Here is a 23366-nt window from a genome sequence, read left to right as displayed (position 1 = left end):
TTCCCAGCAATACGCATAAAAAGAGTCTAGAGCTACCTCCCAATTATTTGCTGCCTAGCTTGGCAAAGTTCTTAAGATTCTTCTATGGCAAAGGAGGGGAATTGGTACCAGCTTCCCTGAAGCTGTTTGTTGGCCCAAATCTTGTGTGGTGCACAACTAGGAATTTACATCAAGCATAAGGAGATGGAGACAGTCCAGACTACATTTTTGAGGGCAATTCTTGGCACGTCTAGATGCGTGTCCAATGTAAGCTTGAGGTTGGAGACAGGGATTCTAAGAGTGGAAGCCAAGACATGGAAACTGATGCGCAACTATTGGCTGAAGCTCAAATTGTGTCCTGTGGGTTTGGCCCCCTGGTCCTCGCTGATCATTATAAATCAGGTTGGGAGGTAGCACTTAGAGAGAAATTCTTGTCCTATGGACTGTCCCCTGAGTACCTGCTGACTTTGGGCCTTGTCCAAGCCCAGAGGGTACTTGCACAGAGAATGCCAAAAGGATCTCATTATATCTGACCCCAATCAAGAGTATTATGCAAATATCAGCCATTCTCCTGCAAAATATCTATCATCACTTACCTTCCCCAAGTTACTGTTACGTAAAGCATTCTTCAGAGCCAGATTTGATGTGCTCCCCTTGGCAGTACTTTTTGGCAGGTATAATAAAACGCCTCAAGCCAATAGGATCTGTCCTTGTGGCGAAGGGATGCTTGAGACAATGCAGCATGTTCTTTTGTACTGCTCCTTCTATAAAGACTCACGTGCCAGCTTGATTACACCCTTGTTATTGAACAGGCCAGATAGGGATTGGCCTTACTAAACACGTTTTCTCCTCTCTGACGAGTGTGTAGATATTACCCAAAAGGTAGCAAACTTTTGCTTGGCAGCCATGAAGATCAGACAGCAAAGGACTGCCGATGAGATGTAATTTGATTTTGCTACAATTATTATACTTAATTTGGTCTGCTATACCCATTGTACTGTATTGTATTGCATATGGCGGGGGGTCTTTCGGCTTTTATGTATCTGATCATTGACTGGAAATAAAGTTCTTCTTCCTAGCTCAGCAAAGAGTCATCCAGCAAGCTCAGCTCAACACCCCCTTCAGGGGGGCGCCTTGGGTGACTGCCCGGGTAACACATCCCTGAGCCCAGCTCTGGATGCAGCTACTCAGAGAGGCGAGTCTCACGATCAGTGAGACTCGCTGGGAAGGGGCTTAGCCCGCTCTCCCCGCAGATGAGCAGGAAAGCAGCCCTGGGCGGCCGGGTCAGCCACCCACATGACTGCGGACTGCATCATGGAGCTGGTGGGAGCTGTGGGGATCGGGGGCTGCGTGGCCCCTGTAAGTTGGCAGATGCAAGTGTGTGGGGCATCCTGGAGAGACCCCCAGGGGTCTCCTTGTGTGTTGCCATGGCACGGAGCTGTGCCACAGCAATACAATACACGATCCAAAAGATGGGGTTAGCGGAGCGCTCTCTGCTAACCTCGGCTAAAGGGAGGGGGAATTTGGAGGGTTTGCTGCCAGGAGCCGGCTCCCTTAGCCCGCTTTTTGCTGACTGTGAGAATCTCCTCAGAGAATGTAGCTACTCTAAGCTTCTTGGAGAAAGGGTAGGATAATCATGAAATCAATGAATAAAATGAAACTTAGTCTAAAGCTTCTGTCAAGTGGTGGCTCTCCATTTGAGAGTCTTATAATCCCAAGCAAGCAGAGACCAACACATTTACACGTTCACAAATGGTTTAATCTTCCTGAGGGTGGGTTTGAGGGGGGCTTGTTTTGCTTTGGCAACACAAAATATATTATGCCAAACTCTTGCAAAGCGCTCAAAAGCCATCAGAGATCCACCTCTTGGAGCAGATCAAAACTACCTGTGGACATATGAGAGTGTGGGAGCTACAACAGAAGTGAGGGAAAGCAAGCAGTAGACCTGTATGAAAAAGGATGATGGCTGGGATGTGTGTATTCTTCATGGTTTGCTCTGGGATCTCAGCATTCCAGTTTCCCCATGATGAATCAATTCTCCTTCATGGTCTTAACGATCCAGTCCTTATATCTGAAAATGCCCATGTAAACCCCTGGTTGGCTGGTGGAGATACAGGGCACATCTCCTCAAGACACAACAGCTTGGAGTTTCCCATTGCAGACAAGAGGTCTCTCAGAGTCTTCTAGCCTGAGTAATTGAGAAAGACACTTTGTAACTCAGGGTCATTCAAAACATACAGCCTGATCCTATGAGACAAGTCTCCAGCTGTTGCTGAACTACAAATCCCATTATCCCTAGTCACAATTTATGTGCTGGGACGATGGGAGATGTAGTTCAGCAAAAACTGGAGAGTCAAGGTTGCCTACCCTGGCTTAAAGTGTTTACTTGAAATGTCGTCCCATTGGAATACTCCCCTGTGTGGGAGAAGCCCTTTACCATGGTAGGATGAAGGGGTCACCTCAGGCACAGGTGTGAGGAAGGGCACCAGCACCAGCAAGCATCAGGCCCCCTACCAGCACAGATGTCTGTCCACTTTCCTTGCCCTTCTGGGGCACACTGTTCATTTCCCCCTTCTCTCCCCACTGGGTCACACCTCTCCTCCTCCTCCCCCAGCTTGAGCTACGGACTCTCAGGCAGGACAGCTGGTCTTGTAGTAGCAAGCATGAATTGCCCCCTTTGCTAAGCAAGGTTGGCCCTGGTTTGCATTTGAATGGGAGACTACACATGTGAGCTCTGTAAGGTATTCCCTCGGGGGACAGGGCTGCTCTAGGAAGAGCATCTAGGTTCCAAGTTCCCTCCCTGGCAGCATCCCCAAGATAGCACTGAGAGACACTCCCGTCTGCAACCTTGGAGAAGCCGCTGCCAGTCTGTGTAGACAATACTGAGCTAGATGGACCAAGGGTCTCACTCAGTAGAAGGCAGCTTCCTGTGTTCCTATGTACGGTGACACTCTAAGCCCCGGACCTTGGGGCCCTGGTCTGTGGCCTCCAAGGTCCAGGGGGGCCTCCAAATTCCAATGGGGGGGTCCTGAAGCCACCCCGCGAACCTCCTTAAAAAAAAATTCAGCCGCCATGTGGCCAAGGGGTGGCTGCGTCAGCCAAGCAGTCCTTCTCCCCGCCCCGCCAACGTCAGTGGTGGCCAGAGTGACGCTGGGCCTCTCCATTCAGCCCAGCACCTCTTGCTAACCGCAAGGTGCACCTGTGCAGGTGAGAGAGATTATCACAAGCCCGTGGCACACTTCGCAGTAAGCAAGAGAGAAATGGCGATAGTGCCACGTGCTTCAGTGTGTTGTTGCTGCTCTTTGACTAATTCTGTACTTTACAAGGATGTTAACAGAGTCTTGATAGCTCTGAAGGAGGTGTAAACAGTTGCTAAAGAGGGCTTAATGATAGCTTTTCAGAGATGGAACTTGTCCTCAGGGGCATTGCTAGGCCCACAAGGCGGGGCTCAGATCCACAGCTTCCCCCGTTCTGATAATTAAATGTTTTTCATGCTCTCCTGTAAGAATACAATCCTCTCTTCCAGTTTTCAAAACACCAGTACATACTTGCTATATGTTTCTTGTTTGGGCCAGGCGGATTGCTAGGGTCCAATTAGGACTGACTTCCTCTCCTGGATGACTTGCTTTATTTTAAAAGTTCCTACCCCTTTGCAGCCACATCTTGTGGTGGCCTTGCCAGCATGAGATATTGGGTGGGATATTGGGATACTTATATATTAGCAATTGAGGGGTTACTGTGCAACCAGACACAAAATGTGAAATCTAAGCGAACATTCGTACAGTCCAAAAATCAAAGCCATTGCAAAAGGTTGTATTAAGTGGGAAGATGTAAAAAGTGACTGATAACTATGAGAAAAGTCAAGTGAGTTGCCCAGGCTCCTCCAGGATCCAGACCCTGATCAAGCCAGTGTGGTGTAGTGGTTAGAGTGTCGGACTAGGTCTGGAAAGACCTGAGTTTGAATCCCCATTCAGCCATGAAACTCACTGGGTGACTCTGGGCCAGTCACGTATTTCTCAGCCTAACCTACCTCACAGGGTGGTTGAGAGCAGAAACATAACCATGTACTGAGCTCCGTGGAGGAAGAGTGGAGTATACATGTGTAAATAATAATAATTTTAAGAAGTAAAAGTAAATACCTGTTTCTCCTCTCCCTGCCAAAGACGCTTCCCACAGACTCCACTGCTGCTCCCCACAGAATCTTCACCAATGAATCAAGTCCTCTTCTGCAACAGTGTTGTCAGATTCCCAGTTCTAGGGATTTTCTCCCATTCTAAGCAAGTTTCTAAAGAGGGGTGGGTAGGGTTGCCATATTCTGGCTTTCCAAATCTGGGTGACTAATTTGCATATTATGTAAATTGGCTTGAAAATAATTTTTGAGCTGAGTAGCGTCTGCACGTTTTGCTCCATAACTCCGTTTCTACAAGGGCTAGAGCTTCGCTTTAAAAAAGAAAGAAAGAAAGAAAGCTGAAAGCTGGGCGAATCTGGGTGGGCTAAGCAATCTGGGTGAGATGCTTAAAATCCGGGTGAAATCCAGAATTTCGGGGGGCATGGCAACTCTAGGGGAGGAACTATAATTGGGCTGACGTGTTCAAAGAACACAAACCGCCCAGCTCCTGCGTGCCTCCTGGCTCGCCGCCACCCCAAGCTCCGGCCGGCCTCATTCTCAGCCGGCTGTGTTGTCGGCTGCCTGTTTTCTTCATTCACTCAAAGAAAACATGCAGCCAGCACTTTGTTGCCAGCTGGTAAAGGAGCTCCCGAGTGCCACGGGCGGGGCCCTTCCGGGTGCTGGACACCCCACCCCGTGTGTGACATCACACGCAGGGGACACGGCTGGCATGCACCAGGGGCCACCAGGAAGAGGAGCAAAGATGAGCCCACCCTCCCCTTAAACATTAACTTGAGATGTCCCAAAGATACACATTCCAATTTTGCTGCTTAGTTCACAGACAGTGAAAATGGGGTGGGGGTTTTGTTGGTGGTGTTGGTGTTGGTGTGTGTGTGTGTGTGTGTGTGTGTGTGTGTGTGTGTGGCCAAGGGTTGCCATTTCAGCCATTTTCAGGGTGAAGGGACAGAATTCACTGGAGCTAGTATTCCTGTAGTTCCTTGTTACTATATCTTCAGGTTTTATGAAGATACCTCTACAGAGCTATACACATAGCCTTAAATGGCCGATGACCTTGTTTAGTGTCTGCCAAACAAGTCTAGCTTTTAAGAGGGCAATTTGTTGTATTACTAAGTAATAAAGTGTCTTTGTTCAGATCGTAAGTCATAAGAAAATTACAGGTTTTGCCACCGTAGCAAAACAAAAAACAAAAAAAAAACCCCGGAGCACATCCATAAAACAGCCCACAACATCTGCTTTAAAACATTTCTGCTGAATACATCCAGCTCCAAAGGGAAATAAAACTACCTTTCTGGTGATGTTTTGTTCCATGTTGGCTAATAAAAATTCAACAATTCAACCCTTTTATTGAGTTGTCCCGTGATTCATATTGACTAGCAGGTGCTTGGGGTATTGAAGCCTGATCAACTCAATGGTTTCCCCTTCCCTTGTAGTCCCAGTCTTAATTGCACACGCGCACACACACACACACACACACACACACACACCTGTGTGTGTGCCCAGGGACCAGATCTGGCCCACAGGGACCTTTCTGCTGACTCCAGGAAAGAATATCTTGCAGCAGGAATCATGACCATCAGGAGCCATGAAGAGCTCTAGGACTACATGTTTCAGGATTGAAGCCTGAAAGCAACAATGCTTTAAGGAATGGAGAGGACTTGGTATTTATTTGGGGCTGGCATGCACGCCTGGTGCCTACTGACTGAGCAGGGATAGGGCTTATTTTTATGGCCACTCTCCTTGGTCAAAATCATCTGTCCCTGGGCAGGGGAAAAGATCCATAAGAAACTAATAACTGGGGATTCGTTCATATTTTTAATAATTAATTTTAATGCAATAAATGCACTGAAAATTGGCCTCAGCCCCTGCATGCCAAGTCGTGGTTGGTTATGTACTCTACCGAGTACATAAGAAGCTGCTGTATACCAGGGTCAGACCCTTGGCCCAGTATTGCCTACTCTGACTGGCAGCAGCTCTCCAAGGTTTCAGAGGGGTATTTCCCAGCCCTGACTGGAGATGTCTGGGACTGAACCTGCAACCATCTGCATGCAAAGCAAATGCTCTAGCACTGAGCTACAGCGCCATCCTAAATAGTACCACCTAAATTTTGATTATCAATGTTTACCCTTATCTTCCCCCCCTTCACTGAACAAAAGAAGTCTCTTGCCTGTTCCCAGAGAGAGGGTGCTCTTTCCTTCAAATATAACCTTCCAAAGCAGGTGGGAAGAGCTCAGGTGATGGATCTGGGCACTGCACAACTCCAGCACGCAATTCACAAGCCGCTCATTTTTAACCCACTGACTGGTCTCCCCGGGGGCTGTTGGCTCACACCAATGGATTTACAGGACGCCGCCGTTTCTTGTCTTTCCCTGCTCTTAATGAAGGGACAGTTGATCATGGCCTTCTCTTATTAGGATGGCACTTGTAAGAAATCAAGATGCTGTTTTTAAGCTTTCCCATCGCGACACCAGTGGGGTTGTGCTGTTATAGGGATGTGCAAACCGGACCGGTTCGAGCGGTTCGGTTGTGAACCGCTTCGTCAAACCGAGCCACCCAGCCGATTGGTTTGACTCAACCAGCTTGCTTTGGCGAACCGAATTCGGACCGAACCACGTCAGTCTGTGCACACCCCTAATCTGTGTTTCCCCCGCCCCCTCGTTTTGCTATCGAAATAAGGCTCGCCCACCCACACGCTCTCCAGTGTAAACAGCAACTGAAAGGGCAAGGGCAGACAACCTTGGGCTCTCTGGGAGTTACCTACAACTCCCACCATTCCCATTCATGATTTATTTGAGTTGGGGATGATGGGAGAGTTGTCGTTTAACAAGAGCTGGAGAGCCAAGAGTGCCTGTCCCTGCAAAATGGGGTCTACTGGTAAATCAACAGCTGCTGGGATTCTGAGACTTTTCCAAACAAGCCAAATTGGACACTAATTAAGCTGGAAAACAGAACACCTTTTTAACCATCAAGAGTGTGAAGTTCTGGAATACTCTCCCTAGAGCAGGGCTGCACAATTTCAGCTGTCGTACCGATCTTGCTGAGCACACGACTAGATTCAAGAGACTCGGGTACCTTGAAAGCAGAGCGACACACCTTTGCTCCTACAGCTTTTGCTGGACTACAACTCCCATCATCCCTGGTCATAGTAGCCAATGGTCAAGATAATGGGAGTTGAAGTTCACCAATGGCTGGAAGGCCTAAGTTGTGCAGCTCTGCTTTAGAGATATCTTGGAATTTCTATGCTGGTGTTATCAGCTATAATTCACTGCATAAGCTGGGTAAAGGTCAAGTGTGCCATCGAATTGGTGTCAACTCCTGGCGACCGCAGAGCCCTGTGGTTTTCTTTGGTAGAATACAGGAGGGGTTTACCATTGCCTCCTCCTGCACAGTATGCGATGATGCCTTTCAGCATCTTCCTATATCGCTGCTGCCTAATATAGGAGTTTCTGGGAAACATACCAGCAGGGATTCGAACCAGCAACCTCTGGCTTAGTAGTCAAGCCATTTCCCTGCTACGCCATTTGGTGGCTCAAAAGCTGGGTAGCTGCACTATTTCCATCAAGCAAACACACCAGCAAGCGAAGATCAGTTGGGCCCCTAAGGATACCTGGCCCCTGATCTCCAAATCTGCACAAGGAAGCCAGGTCAAGCCAGAGTTTTCAGACGCAGAACTTAAATGTTTCTTGCTCTGTGCAAAGGTGCCATCTACTGGCATTTAGTTTTACAGCCTGATGTATAGACATTAAAGCAATTAATTCTCCGTAGCAGTTTTGTGCAGCCGCATCAATAAGAACATAAGAAAAGCCCTGCTGGATCAGGCCCAAGGCCCATTTAGTCCAGCATCCTGTTTCACACAGTGGCCCACCAGATGCCGCTGGAAGCCTACAGGTAGGAGTTGAGGGCTTGCCTTCTCTCCTGCTGTTGCTCCCCTGAAGCTGGTAGAGGCATCTTGCCTCGGAGGCTGGAGGTGGCCAATAGCCACCAGACTAGCAGCCATTGATAGCTCTGTCCTCCATAACTTTGTCTAAATCCCTTTTAAAGCCACCCGGGCTAGTGGCCATCACATGCTGTGGCAGAGAATTCCATAGATTAATTATGCACTGTGTGAAGAAGTACTTCCTTTTTTCGGTCCGAAGTTTCCCGACCTTCAGTTTCATGGGGTGAGCCCTGGTTCTAGTGTTGTCAGAGAGGGAGAAAAATTTCTTTCCACTCTCTCTACTCCATGCATAATTTTATACACCTCGATCATGTCTCCCCATAGTCACCACTCGCCTCTTTTCCAAACTGCAAATGCTGTAGCCTAGCCTTATAAGAAAGCTGCTCCAGGCACCTGATCATCTTGGTTGCCCTCTTCTGCACCTTTTCCAGTTCTACAATGTCCTTCTTTAGATACGGTGACCAAAGCTGTACATAGTACTCCAGATGTGGCCACACCATAGATTTGTATAAGGGCATTTTAACACTAGCTTCTTTATTTTCAACCCCCTTCCTAATGACCCCTAGCACGGAATTTGCCACGGCCTTTTCTTCTATATGCTCAACAATTTTGTCCTTCAGTATGCTTTACATCAATTTACCCAGCACTGAAGTTAAGCTGACCAAAGTTAATATCCCGGATCCCCTGGATCTATTCTTGAAAATTGGAATTATATTAACTACTTTCCAGCCTTCTGGTACTGAGCCTTGATTGTAGGGACAAATCACATATTTTTGCTAGATCAGCAATTTCACATTTGAGTTCCTTCTGAACTCTTGGGTGAATGCCATCTGGCCCTGGCGATTTGTTCACTTTTAGTTTTTCAAAACCGTTTAGAACATCTTCCCTCATCACCTCAAACTGGCCCAATTCTTCAGCCTCTGAGCTGGAGAAGCTCAGTCCTGGAGAAGGTATATGGTCTGTATTCTCCGCTGTGAAGACAGACACAAAGAACTCATTCAGCTTCTCTGCAATCTCCTTGTCCTCAATAATCCCTTTCACACTCTCATCATCTAAGGGTCCAACAGCCTCCCCGGCAGGTTTTCTACTTTTGATATATTTAGAGAAGTTTTTGTTAATCCCCATTGACACTTCTAGCTATATGCTCCTCAGACTCTCTTTTTGCATCCCTTATTGTGTCCTTGCATTTCTTTTGCCAGAGTTTTATGTTCCTTTTTGTTCTCTTCATTTGGGCAGGACTTCCATTTTCTAAAGGAAGTCTTCTTCCCTGTTATAGCTTCCCTGACTCTACTTGTTAGCCATGCTGGTGTCCTCCTGAACTTGATGGTACCTTTCCTCCTTTTTTGGTATACATTCCAACTGAGCTTCTATTATTGTGGTTTAAATAAGTTCCCTGCTTTCTGGAGTGATTTGACCCTCCTGACTTTCCCTTTCAGCTTCCTTTTAACCAGTCTCTTCATTTTTAAGAAGTTTCCTCTTCTGAAATCCAACGTATCCATGTTGGACTTCCCCGGCAATACTCCACTTGTATATAAGCTGAATGGGATCACACTACGGTCACTGTTCTCCAATGGTTATGAAACTCTGACATCTCACATCAGATCCTGGGCACCACTCAGGATTAAGTCCAAGGTCGCCTTCTCTCTGGTTGGTTCTATGACATCCTCCTAATGAAGTCCTCCTCAGTTGCCATGGTACAAAAACGGGTTTGCACCCTGGCAGCCAAAGCAGAAACACTGGGCTTCTTCAGAAGTGGCCAAGCTTGCTGATGAGACCAAATTATTCAGGGTGGTCAGAACAAACAAGAATTGCAAAGGGCCTCAAAAGGCTCTCTACTATCTAAATGAGGCATGAGAAAGGCACGTGGCACACTTCTTCTGGGATCCAAAACAGAAAACAAAGCGCTCCCTGCAAACCAGGAACAAACCATGGCTTCTACAACAATGCACTAGCAATACGTTAAGAGTTAAAGCCGTTTTACATAATCTGGTGCATGAATACAGACATAGGTAATTCCTATCACACCTCATGAAAAGAAAATCAGAAACCAAGTGGTAGCCCTTTTAAAAAAAAAAGAATTTGTTTATTTACACACACAGAGAGCTTCTTGGGAAACTATGGCATGAAGTAACCCCCAAATTCCAGTTTCACATCTGACATGCTACAGCCAGGGCTGCTCAGCTTCGGCCCTCCTGCAGATATTGGCCTCCTGCAGATGTTGGCTATTGGCCACTGTGGCTGAGGATTATGGGAGTTGTGGTCCCAAAACAGCTGGGAGGCCTAAATTGAGCAGCCTGTACCTACACTCATTATAAGATTTTTAATTTCCCAATTTTACATGGTAAATATTCTTTTGGATGTACCCTCCGCACTGGAAACAACTAGCATGCCCCACATTGGACAGTTCCTAAAGCTGAAAAGGCATATAATTGTCACCACTGGTAAGGGAAAGGACTAGGGAAAAGGCCACATAAGAATCATGACCTCATAATATTTGTCAAGACAAAAGGAATGGCATGTGAGATCTAGGTTCTGCTGTGGGGTGTGTATGTTTGTGTGTGAGAAAGCCGAAGTGTCAAAGAAGTTGAATCACTTTGAATTTGCTCCACCAAATTTAAAAACAAAAACCCTCATTTCCAACATTTACTAAAATGCGAAGATCCTCTCCTTTTCTTGCAACAGCAGTGCTGCGTTAGCATCTGATTAGCAGAAGTCTATAGTGCATTCTATACCAAACTAGTACTTGTCCCCGTAAAAATATATGTGATATTATAAAAGCTATTTTTAAAATAGAGAGTTTGCTGGGACAGTTAAAATATCAACACCATATAGTATTGCAAGAATCCCAACACGCCACTGAAGACTTGAAGTGTGCAGCAGTTAATGCGATGCCATCAAAAGGTTTCTCATTCCACATCTTCGTCTTCATCTTTGGAAGCGTAGATGGCCTGGTTCCGCCTTTTAATTTTCTTTGTGCCGCTACTACCTTCCTCGTTTTCGCCACTTATCCGCTTCATGGGCTTCTCGTCAGGGCTTTGCTCTTCCGTCTGGTTTCCATCACTGGATTTCTCCGGTTCATCGTTTGCAATGTCCACCGCATCGCTGGGCGATACAGTAACGGAATCTGGCATGATCCTGACATCGGAAGAAGTTGTGGAGGTGTCGGAAGGGTGATCAGGTGAAGGGTCCACTGAGCAGGTATCTGGATCTTCCTCATCACTGTCCTCATCCAGGATGATTTCATCAGGGTTGATCGATGCCGACATCCCAGAAACGTCTATGCTATAGTCACTGGGCTCCTCTGCTGATCCAGTACTGTCTTCCTCCTCCTCCTCCTCCTCTTCCTCGGTGCCTTTGTGCTCCCGTGACTCCTCTCTGAATTGCTGGATTCGATCATTAATGTCCATGAGGCCAAACCGGGCACAGAACTCCGTAGTCTGGGGATTGATTCTATGAACTGGCCCTGTGCGTTGCTGGGCTTTGTCTGTGTCATAGCAAGCTACTGTCGCACTGAAGTTCTGAGGAATCTGAAGGTCATTGTTCGCCTCTTCCAAAACTCCCTTGATATCTTCTTCTGAAACACTGTAGTCCCATCTGCCAGAAGTCAAAAGCAAGGAGGCTCAGTTAGATTCTAGGACTTGTTCCCACTCTACATCATCTGAAGAGTTTCGCTTTTACATAGTTGTGCTTCTGTGCAGAACCTACGCTTGTTGTTGCAGGCTTCCATATGCTCACATTTAAATTTTAACTCTCTGCCTCAGGCCCAGTAGTGATAGAGCATCTGCCTTGCATGCAGAAGGTCCCAGGTTCAATCCCTGGCATCTCCAGGGAGGGCTGGGAGATACTCCTACCTGAAGCCTCAGAGAAGCCACTGCCAGGCAGTGTAGACCAGGGATGTTGGGTCCCCAGTTGTTACTGGACTTCAACTCCCATAATCCCCAACCAAAGGCCACTAGGGCTGGGGATTATGGGAGCTGAAGTCCAATAACATCTGGGGACCCAACATTGAGAATCCCTGATGTAGGGGATTTCTGAGCTAGATTGACCAGTGATCTGACTCAGTATAAGGCAGTCCTTTTTTACCTGGAAGGCTGTAGCTCAGTGGCGGAGCATCTGCCTTGCATGCAGAAGATCCCAGGTTCAATCCCTGGTGTCTCCAGGTAGGGCTGGGAAAGACCCCTGCCTGAAACCCTGGAGAGCCATTGCCAGTCAGTGTAGATAATATTGAGCTAAATGGACCAATGATCTGTATAAGGTAGCTTCCTATGTTCCTAACAAGGTTTTAAGGGAGTGGGTTGGGGCCATAGCTCACTGGTAGAGCTTCTGCTTTGCATGTAGAAGGTCCCAGGTTCAATCCCTGGCATCTCCAGGTAGGGCTGGGAGAGACTCTTGCCTGAAACCCTGGAAAATGGCTGCCCGTCAAAGTAGACAATACTGAGCTAGAAGGACCAAGAGTCTGACTTTGCATAAGGCCGTTTTCTATATAAAATTTGGGCCAGTCTTCAGGGGGTTGTGTGCCTAAGCTCACTTTATACCCATATTCTAGCAAGCAGCTGCATCAGGTAAGTGCTCATGGGCCAGCATTCATGGCAAGAAAGTGTCCTTTTTTTTTTACATACTTTGCATGAAGTCCATTGTTCTCAGGCATATTCCACAAGTTTGGAGAAACGTTGATGAGATCGTTGGTTGCTTTGAGAACCGCAATCCATTCAGGGTCATACTCCAGGGTGTCGGGTGCGTTGGGGTCGTGCTCGATTTCTATGATCTTAGGAAAGGAACAGAAATGGGAAAGATTTTTCAGATCACCTAACAGGAAGGTTGTGAATTTCAGGCACCTCTGCCATGGATAGAACTGGTAGGGCTGTGCATCGCATCAAGTCAATCACTGGGTCCGAGACGAATCGATGCAAGCCCAATCAGAGGATTTTCTTCCAGAAACATTTCAGGAGGAGAAAATGCCTCCGATATCAGTACCCTACGAGATCCACATCGCATTGTATCGGTATGGTGTCAAACAGGACAGGGGAGAGGCTGGGCTAACCTTTAGAGACAGTTTCTTTGAAGAAATTGACTGCCTTCTGGCAGCTGCAAGAGTCACATTTCAAAATATTAGTAGTAGTAGTAGTAGTAATTCGATTTCTATACCGCCCTTCCCAAAATGGCTCAGGGCGGTTTACATAGACAAATAACAAACAAATAAGATGAAACCCTGTCCCCAAAGGGCTCACATTCTAAAAAGAAACATAAGATAGACACCAGCAACAGTCACTGGAAGTACTATGCTAGGGGTGGATAGGGCCGGTTACTCTCCCCCTAATAAAGAGAATCACCATGGTAAAAGGTGCCTCTTTGCCCAGTTAGCAGGGGTTTACCACCTTTGCCTTTCCTCCTGTTGCCCCAGAATGCTCCAGAAAAAAAAGCATCATCATGGTGTTGCATCACTTTCCTGGTGCATTATGCGGGGGCGGGGGGGATTATGCCCTATAGCTGCAGCACATGGCCACCCTCCAATCCCACCCCACCCCCAACAAGGAAAAAGAGCTGGTCTTGTGGTCGTGAGACTGAATTGTCCCCTTTGCTAAGCAGGGTCCATCCTGGTTTGCATCTGGATGGCAGTCTACATGTAAGCACTGTAATGTATTCTCCTTAGGGGATGGGCCATAGCTCAGCAGGAGAGCATGTACTCTGCATGCAGAAGGTTCCAGGTTCAATCCCTGGCATCTCTAGGTAGGGCTGGGAAAGATTCCTGCCTGAAACCTTGGAGATGCTGCTGCCTGTAAGTGAAGACAATACTAAGCTAGACGGATCAACGGCCTGCCTCGGTAGAAAGCAGCTTCTTAATGCACCTGGGAAAGGATGCAACGTTGCTTCATTTCCTGGTGCATTCTACAGGCAGCACTAGGAAAGGAAAGGCGATGTTTGGAAATGCAGCCATTGCTGGAACGCAGCCCGTTTCTTTAAAGAAGCTGACTGTCCCATAAAGGCAAGCCCCGCCCCGCCCCACCCGCATTCCGATGCATCAGATCAGTCAAGATCATCAGCTCGCGGCGATCCAGACCACCCTTTGCATTGTTAGCACAAAGCGAGAATGGCCAGGATCTCATCAATAATCTGGCCCATGCCCAGCCCGAATAACTGGCATCACGTATGCTACAGTGTCCATTGCTCTTTCTCCTTAGCAAAGCAGGCGCTCTGTCACCGAGGCAGCTTCACCCACAACCTGTCTTTCTTAGGCCTGAAATATACACAGAACAGATCATTCATGGTTATCATACCTGTAGGAAGTCTCTGTGCGGCAGACATTTATCCAGGGCCAGAAATTTTGTTACTTTTGGTTCCTGCCTGCTGCCATTGGCCTAGAAATCAGAATTAAAAGGCATCACTAGAAAAACAACACATATAAATGAGACCAGGGCTATTCAAACCCAACCCAACCCAGAAGAACAGATGTCAGTTGGTCATAACGGTGGAGGTTCTCTTGCATTCTGTTCAGATACCATGCTCTCTTGCATAAGGCAAACACTTCAGTAAATCAATTGTTTGGGGTTTTACAAAAATCGCAACCCAACAACAAGAGAATGAGAAACTTTCAAGGCTGAAGCACAAAGTCCATTTTATAGAGAGCTGCAGTATGAAGAAATGTGAAAGGTATGGAGTTCCATGGTTCACCCCCCAAGGTTCTGACTGCCTGATTTAAAGGAGATTCGGTTCAGGGCTCCTCATTAGGCAAAGAAATGCAAGCAAGAAGGGTCCCTCCACTGTACCTCCTCCCAAATTTCACTCTGTATATGGACAAACTGGCACCGCTAATCATATGCTGAGAAAGGAAAGAAAGGGGTGAAGATGGCACAAAATGTTATAGAATGTTGGAGTGTCTTTGTGAGATATCAGAATGGATAGTATAGTCAAAATGTTATGCTGGAAATTCTTAACATTTTATTTATTTATTTATTTGATTTATATACTGCCCTTCCAAAATGGCTCAGGGCGGTTCATTTAACATGAACGAGTGCAAAGAATGCCTTTTGGGCCATGGAAATTTGAACATTCCTACGTCTTTAGTAACATATCGGTACGCTTCTACTTGAAACAGCGTCATACCGGAAGCAGCGCATGTGCATGCATGGCGCATGCGCGCCCACCACTTCCAGAATGACACTGAACCAGGGCGGCAAGAGGGAATACAGCCACCCTGCGCCAGCATTTTTTAAAGCAGTGTCGGAGGGGGGAACGCGATCCCCGCCCCCACATTCAAACCGGTCCGAACGCGGGGCTTCCAAACCAGTTCGGTGTTCTAGACATGGAATGCCAAACAGGTGCGTGTGCATCCCTCTCATTTGCTTTACCTGGTGTTGCATTAAAGCAGCAAACTTCACATGGAGGTGGGCGGAGAACCAGTACGTGGGCTGCAGGTGCTGCAGCAGTTCCGAAGCAGCAGGACTCCCCAGGGTATTGCTTTCCACTTCTTGGCGGAAGAAAGATTTCCTTTTCAGCAGCAGTTTCTTGTTTCCGTAGTGGTAGATGCTTCTCGGCCAGTCGTGGGACATAAACACATCCATGGGCTGCTTCAGCTGTTAAATCGGGACGGACGCAACACAGATCAGAAATGGGGGCTGCTGTAATTCCCGGAATGATAGTGTAGGACTTCGACACTTAAAAGAGAGAGAATAGAAGACTCGGCCTGATCAGCCTTTGTTAAACAAGAGAATTTGCTTCCGAATTCAATTCAAAGTCCTGGTTCTTACCTCCAAAGCCTTGCAGTGCCAGTTGACCTACAGAACCGCCTCTCCTATCCAGTTACATCCCGTCCTGTTAGATCACTTCAGATGGCCCTTTTGTCGGCCCCTGACTTTTCAAGAGGTTCGGAGTTCTAGGACCCACGAAAGGGCTTTTTCGGTTGCTGCCCCACTTCTTTGGAATTCTCTTCCCCTTCAGATTCATCTAGCCCCCTCTTTACTGGTCTTTAAATCCTTATTGAAGACCTTTCTTTTCCACCGGGCATTTGCCCTGCAGTTTACTTTATTTCCTTGCAGTTTACCTTTATTTCCTTTCCATTATATATTTTCGTTTGCAATTTTTAATGTAATTTTTGATTGTAATTTTTAACGTTATCTTATTTACATGTCATTGTACACCACCCGGAGTCTTTGGAGTGGACGGTATATTAAAAGCTTCTAATAAAATAAATAAATAAATCCGTCGTTAGGAAATGAACCCCAAGCTAGCTCCGGTTTGTTTGTTCTATGCACATCCTGCCTTTCCATGGGGAAATGGTCAAGATGGATCACAATGAGGGAACTGGAAAAAACAAGCAGACTGGCCCAGAGTCACCCAGCAAGTTTCATAGCTGAGTGGGGATTTGAACTCAAGTCTCTCCAGTCAGAGCCCAAGACTCAAACCACCACACTAACCTGTTTGAGCTTAAAGACTTCAATACTCCTCACGTGGTAGACACTCCTTAGTGTATCCTGGTTGTACGGTGGGCACTCAAAGTGGCCTGGAATAGGTTAAGAAAGGTCAGTTACAAGTAAAACACTCATGCTCAGGAAAGTGTTTCAAGGGTGGCTTTAGTAAGAATATGGAACTCCCAAGCTGTCTCCCATCCAAGCACTGACCAGATCCAGACCTGCTTAGCATCAGCATGGCTGCTTCATTAGACAAAGTGCTCCACACTGTGGCTTGGGACGACTGGGGTATAGACAAACTCTCTGGCTCACGTCAGGTAGCTCTCTGGATTCTAGCTCTGATCTCCTGAACTAGCAATGACCTAGAGTAGGGCCAGACACTCAACCTGCACGCAGGTGGTCTAAGAGAGACCACATATTATTATTATTATTATTTATTCGATTTCTATACCGCCCTTCCAAAAATGGCTCAGGGCAGTTTACACAAAGAAATAATAAATAAATAAGATGGCCTCATATGCAATGAGGGATGAAGTTTGTATTCTAGTATATTTGGCTTTATCCATCACCTGCATGCCAAGCCCCGCCTCTGTAAAACGAGACTAATTGCTACCTGCCTGTCTGGGTTGCAATCCCAGAGCAGAGGGTTCCAACCTGTGGCACTCCAGATGCTGCTGAACTACAACTCCCATCATCCCCAGCCACAATAAAATGTAGCTGGGGGTGATGGGAGCTGTAGTTCAGCAACATCTGGAGTATCACAGGTTGGAGACTCCCTGGCCTAGAAATATTGCATGGTCTTTGTTCTATTGCTGTAAACTGCCCAGGTTCATAAGTTATGGGGCGATACACAAATAATTAATTAACTGATGGATGGATGGAGGGATAAATAAATAAATGTTGAGTGTACAGAAGGGGGACTCAACACACAAATGAGCAGGGATCAGAAGCCAGACCTTTTAAGGCCGGGGCTCTCGGATGCCCAAATGTTTTTGGACTACAACATCGATCATCCTCAGCCACAAAGGCTAAAGGATGGTACCATAACTCAGTGACAGAGCATCTGCTTTACATGTAGAAGGTCAATCCCTGGCAACATCTCCAGATAGGGCTGGGAAAGGCTCCTACTTGAAACCTTGGAGAAGCCGCTGCCAGTCAGTGTAGTCAATACTGAGCGAAACAGACCAATGGTCTGACTCAGTATAAGGCAGCTTCCTATGTTCCTCTGTACTGAGTTTGAGCCAGATGAGATAGGCTAACACTGGAAAAATATCACCGGAAAAGTGCAGTAAAACTGGCTAGACTATCATATCCTTATTTCTTTTATTTGTTTGTTTGTTTTCATTCATTTATTTATCAAATTGGTAGATTTCCCCAAACTTCTGGCTCTAGGCAGTTTACAACATAAAAGCAAATTAAAACAAAAATGTAAACCTTAAAACAATTTAAAACTCCGGACAAGTTAAAACGCCTGGCTGGAAAAATGAGTCTTTGGGGACTTTTAAAAAGTTGTCAGAGACGGAGAGGCTCTTACTTCATCAGGGAGCGCATTCCAGAGCCCCGATTGATATCCTCTCCTACCATCAGGCGAGCTCAAAGGAGCCTCACAACAATCTTGTGAGGCAGGCTAGGTTGAGACAGCGTGGCTTGCCTAAGGCCAGCTTCACAGCTAAGTGGAGATTTGAACCCAGGTTTCCTACATCCAAGCACAACAACTCTCTTCCTTTCTTCCAGGCTGGTTCCCTTGCGCCCCAAGGATGCACAGAATCGCAGACAGCCCCACTCACAACCCACTCTAGTGCCAGATGCCTCGTGCGCTACAGAAGGAAACCCCAGTCTCAACAATACGTGTGTGTTTAGAACACCAACCCACCCAGTTACATCAAGACACACCTTTTCTGTAGTCATGAGATTTGAAAATTCCAGAGAGCCCACCTATTCTCACCCCACGATACTTCACGACCCCAGCATAACCTGAAACAGAAGAAAAGGGACGTTGTTTCAAATACAGGCGCGCGCGCACACACACACACACACACACACACCATCAATACACAAAAGGATCTACCTACTTTGCTCAGTGATCTGCACTATTTTTCTAGCGGGAGCCACTTCGTGAGTAAGCCCTTTCCCACCCTGCTGACCTCCACGCAGTACTGCACTTTTCTCAGCACTGGGAGGGCTCCTGAAGACAGACAGAGCCCTCTCTTTTAGGGAGGTGCACATACATACAGGTTTGGCACTCTTTTCCTGGAGCGCCAGACCTGTTCAAATGCTGGCGTTGGAGTCGCTCGGAAGGCAGCAGCGGCTGGCGCTCCTTATCTGTTCGCTTTCCTCCCCTGCTGGCGCCTGAGTGTGAAAGAGACGTGCGGGGCTTCAACGATCCTTCCTGCAGCCCTGATAAGCGTCACGAGCACCCCGGCCATGTGCGCGCCGATGCCGATCGAGGCCGCAGAAAAAGAATGCTGCAGCCCCGCACGTCTCTTCCGAACCCAAGCGTCGGCAGGGAGGGACAAACAGGAAAGGAGCAGTATTCCCTCTAACAGGGGTTCCCAGATGTTGTTGACTACAACTCCTAGCATCCCCAGCTGCAATGGACATTGGCTGGGGACTCTGGGAGTTGTAGTCAACCCCATCTGGGAATCCCTGTTAGAGGGAACCCTGGTAAGGAGCACCTTGCCTGTTCTTTAAAGGCACCCACTGCTCCAGGGAGTGCGCGAACTGTTCATGCACATCCCTACCGACTCTCTTTTGGAGGAAAGCGCTGGGTAAGGACTACACTTCCCAGGATTCTGTGCATGCCTTCCAAGATGGTGCAGGAGCTCAAGAGGGCTCCATTTACCGTTCACGGAGCCTCACTGGAGGGGAGTAAAGTGTAACACAGCACGGTGAGAATGGATGAAGCACACAGGATGCTACCAGGTGATGAAGCACACATCTTCATCTTCCCTTGATGAAGGAAGGGAAGGTACACCAGGCTTCATCTTCATCTTCCCTTGATGAAGGAAGGGAAGGTAGACCAGGCTTCATCTTCATCTTCCCTTGATGAAGCACACAATGGAGGAAGCACACATAATTTTCCACAGCACGGTGAGAATGGTACCAGGGGGACTCTGGCCAAAGTTTCCCACAGGTCCAAATAAGCAATTAATCAGGGAGCTGCACCAAAGGTTGATGGGGGCTGCCACTGGCCCCTGGGCCTTACAATGAAGCGCCCTGACTTAGCTCTGCCGCTCAGCTTCAGCTCTTCCTCCAAAGCCACATTCCCGACCCGCTCTTTGAGCTCCTGCAATCGGGCATAACGACAGAGTGTGGGCGGGTTCTGAAGACTGCCTGCCAGCACATGCGCTAAGGTGGGAGATGTGCTGAGAGCAAACAATGCCCTGCCTTTCCAAGCAGTGTTCCTTCTAACACAGAACCTCAGGTGCTATAGACTACAACTCCCAGCACCCCTAGCCAAAGACCACTGCAGCTGAGGATACTGGGAGTTGTAGTCCACAGCATCTGGGATTCTCTGTTACAGGGAACACTGGTCCCAAGGGGATGTCCCGATGTGTCCTAGGGTGTCCCTTCATCTGAACCGCTTCTTTACTCATGCTCCAAAACCCCATTTAAACAGGGTTCAACACAGTGATCTTCATTATTTTTCAAGCGGGGCCACTTTGGCAAAACATCTTCAGTGCTAGAGCCATTTCTTACGAGCACTCTGTGCATGCCTTCCAAGATAGTGCAGGGGCTCAAGAGGGCTCCATTTCCCTTAAAGGAGGCCCCCACACCCACCTACATGGGGCAGCACACATGTTCACCAGTGAGAACAGCATTCTCCATATGGTATCAGGGAGCTTGGGTCAAGAAATGTTCTCTGTTCACCAGCCAGACAAAATATTTTTTCTCATCAAGCTATGTGGGTACATTACATGTCAGGATTTGTTTCACTCGTCGGGCATCATTTTTCACTCGTCACAGACAAGTAGACCAGTGGGTTTCCTGAGCCCTGCCAGGGAAATTGTGCAGAGTATTCAGCTTTGGCCAAAGCTTCACACAGGTCCAACAAACAAGAAGTGAGGGGGCCACATTTAGGATTGATGGTTGCGGGGGGCGGGGCGGGCTCCACCTGGGCCTTACAAAGAAGAGCACTGGTTCAACATAAACTGGTTTAGCATAAACACATAATTAACCAATGTAATTCTCTGCCACAAGAGGTGGTGACAGCCACCAGCCTGGATGGCTTTAAGAGGGTTTTGATAAATTCATGGAGGACAGGTCTATCAGAGGCTACTAGTCTGAGGGCTACTGGCCACCTCCAGCCTCAGAGGCAGGATGCCTCTCCATACCAGTTGCAGGGGAGTTTGAAGGGGAGTAACAGCAAGAGCAGGGGCATGCCCTCACTTCTTGCTATGGGCTTCTCAGAGGCATCTGGTGGACTGCTGTGCGAAACAGGATGCTGGACTAGATGGGCCTTGGGCCTGATCCAGCAGGGCTGTTCTTAGGTGCATGGTGCTGAACGCATTATTCCTAGATCACAGATTTGGAGGAAGGGGGACAAAAGCTGAATGAGCGTGGCTGTTTTAAGGTCACCTTAAAACCGTTTGTAAAACAGTTTTAGTTTATTACAAGTTCATGGCAAAGGCAAGATCTGAACGAAGGACTTCCCCACACTTCAGATTCTTTGCCCTTACACGAGTTCTCACTTCTTTCAACCAAACCCCGCTGGGGTGAGAAGAAAAGAGAGAATACACCCTGCTTCTTTCCATTCCTTCAGGGCAGCAGCGCTTAAGCCCACACCCCCAGCTTCTATGCCAAGCACGGCGATCCATCAAAACAAGAAGTGAAATGGAATACCAAGGTAGTAGATGTTCGGTGCCACCCAGCCTCCATACGGCAATTCTTGTAAGTGGTTGGAAGCTTCATGATTGCCCCCAATAAAGATCGTCAGGACAGGGGCCTTCTTCTCTCCAGAATAATACCTAGAAGAAGACAGTCAAAAGCCAAAATCTTAGACAGAGGTGTTAAGGATCTAGCATCTTTGCTCTTGTTCACGTTTCCTGCTCGGAGGAAGCCACAGCGCCACAACTAACAAGCCCAGTGGCTGGCATACTGATTAAGTTACTCATAAGTAGTCCCATTGAAATTAACATGGCACATGATGACTAACTTGTCCCATTCATTTCAAGGGTTATCATTTTTAATTTTTGGCCAAAGTTAACTTTTCCCCCTAATGGACTTAGCCCCACTAACAACTTCCAATCTGCCTGGAAAGTGTCACTGGTGGAGAAACTCTGGTCATATGGATTCTCTCTCAGCTTATGGTCTTGATGGAATAACATCAAGCAAAGCTGGCCTCGCTGGAATACCATCAAGCAAAGTTGACATTTAGGCAGCGCATTATGGAGGTTTAACAGCAATACAAATTACATTTAGTGCCTAAGAACATTAGTTTAGGAAGCTCAATCAACAATAGTGCACTCGCTGATTATTTTGCCACTCCTGCAGTAGTCAAACATTGGAGCATGTTTACTTTGGCATGGTTCAATGCCCTCCCCTCTGTGGTGCTTGAAGGAAATTTTTTTTAAATACCATATGCAGATCATACATATTCTTATGGTACTGGAGTGCTTGAAACAGTGGGATGTTCTCTAATTTTTTTCATCTGTGTGCAGAATGAATTTTGTTCTGGGTGGCAGTATCAAGGCAGTGTGCACACACATGCATTCAGAGTGGAGCCTTCATGATTCAACCTGAGTGGGATCTAAAATTAACTGAGAGAACATAAAAAAAACTTGTGAATGCACACACATGCACACACCTTGGAGGGAACACGGGTGGGATGTGTTCTTCTGTACTGCACCTTTTACTGTTATATCCGATGGGAATCCAGGTTATACATATAGTGCTGCTAAAAGTGTGAGTGTGTGTAAGCCTGCAAAGTCCATTATGAGATAATTTCTAATTCTATTAATCATAGTGGTTTAGCAAATCAAGCAGAGTGCAGCAGCAATTTTCTTGGTTTTGTTTGGGACAGTTTGGCTTACTTTCATTGCGTTTTGTTTTTGCTAGTCACTTTCATTGCGTTTTGTTTTTGCTAGTCACTTTCATTGCGTTTTGTTTTTGCTAGACTATAATAAAGTTGATTGAAAACGACTGAGTCCGCCTAGAATCCCAGCCGACGTAGACAGCTTGCTCCCTAATACCGGATGTGTGGTTGAAGCAGGAGGAAGCTGGGATTAGCACGGAGGGAGCTCGCCCTCTGCACACGCTCAGAAGCACCCTCCTCTTCGCTCTCGCCCCTCTCTGCCTGCTCAAAGCAGCGATCCGGCTGCAAAGGGGACTCGTCGGTCCCTTTTGGGGCCACTCACCGCGCAAAGCCGCCCAGGCGGCGGTACTTCTGGGATACCGCCATGCAGCGCAGGTCATCCGCGTTGCGGACAGCCTGGAAGTCTCCGGCGCAGAGGAGCAAGTCCGGACGCGCGTGGCTGTGGCGCTGCTCCAGCAGCTGGAGGGTCTCGTACATCTTATCCAGCGCCCCATGGCAGCAACCGGCCACCGCCACCTTCATCGTCCGGCTTCTGCGCATGCGCCCCGGCCTCTGTGACGCAGGCGACCTCTTGAGAAGGAAGTTTGAAAGCGTTCCCTTCTTACCCCGAGCAGCCAAGCCAGCCGCCGCTTGCTTCTGCGCATGCGCGGCAGAATTGCCGGACCAGAGAGAAAACTGCTTGGTGTTTCAAAAGCCTCTGCCATCCTGTCCTCAGAGGAAAGTCTTTTGAATTCGCGCTACTTAAAACAAAAATGCATACGGAAGCTGGACTTCGAAGAAGCAAGATAGAAAAAGGATTGACGCTTTTGAACTTTGGTGCTGGAGAAGACTTTCGAGGATACCATGGACAGCCAGGAAAACAAACAAATGGATTTCATAGAACAA

General features: G+C 47.4%; 1 protein-coding gene across 1 annotated transcript; it reads right to left on the bottom strand.

The window, feature by feature from the left end:
- Nucleotides 1-10099: 10099 nt before the first annotated feature.
- DBR1 (debranching RNA lariats 1) lies at nt 10100-23042 on the bottom strand. Its single transcript, XM_053268832.1, has 8 exons — nt 22804-23042; nt 21290-21414; nt 18341-18421; nt 16454-16539; nt 15389-15613; nt 14318-14398; nt 12662-12807; nt 10100-11636 (listed from the first exon to the last, which is right to left on the bottom strand). The coding sequence occupies exons 1-8, from the start codon at nt 23019-23021 to the stop codon at nt 10949-10951; spliced, it is 1650 nt and encodes a 549-aa protein (XP_053124807.1). The 5' UTR covers nt 23022-23042; the 3' UTR covers nt 10100-10948.
- Between the last annotated feature and the right edge of the window lie 324 nt (nt 23043-23366).

This window comes from Hemicordylus capensis, chromosome 7 (assembly GCF_027244095.1).
Source record: "Hemicordylus capensis ecotype Gifberg chromosome 7, rHemCap1.1.pri, whole genome shotgun sequence".
NCBI classification, from domain to species: Eukaryota; Metazoa; Chordata; class Lepidosauria; order Squamata; family Cordylidae; genus Hemicordylus; species Hemicordylus capensis.
The sequence above is the reverse complement of the archived record's forward strand: the minus strand, read 5'-3'. Positions and strand labels throughout refer to the sequence as shown.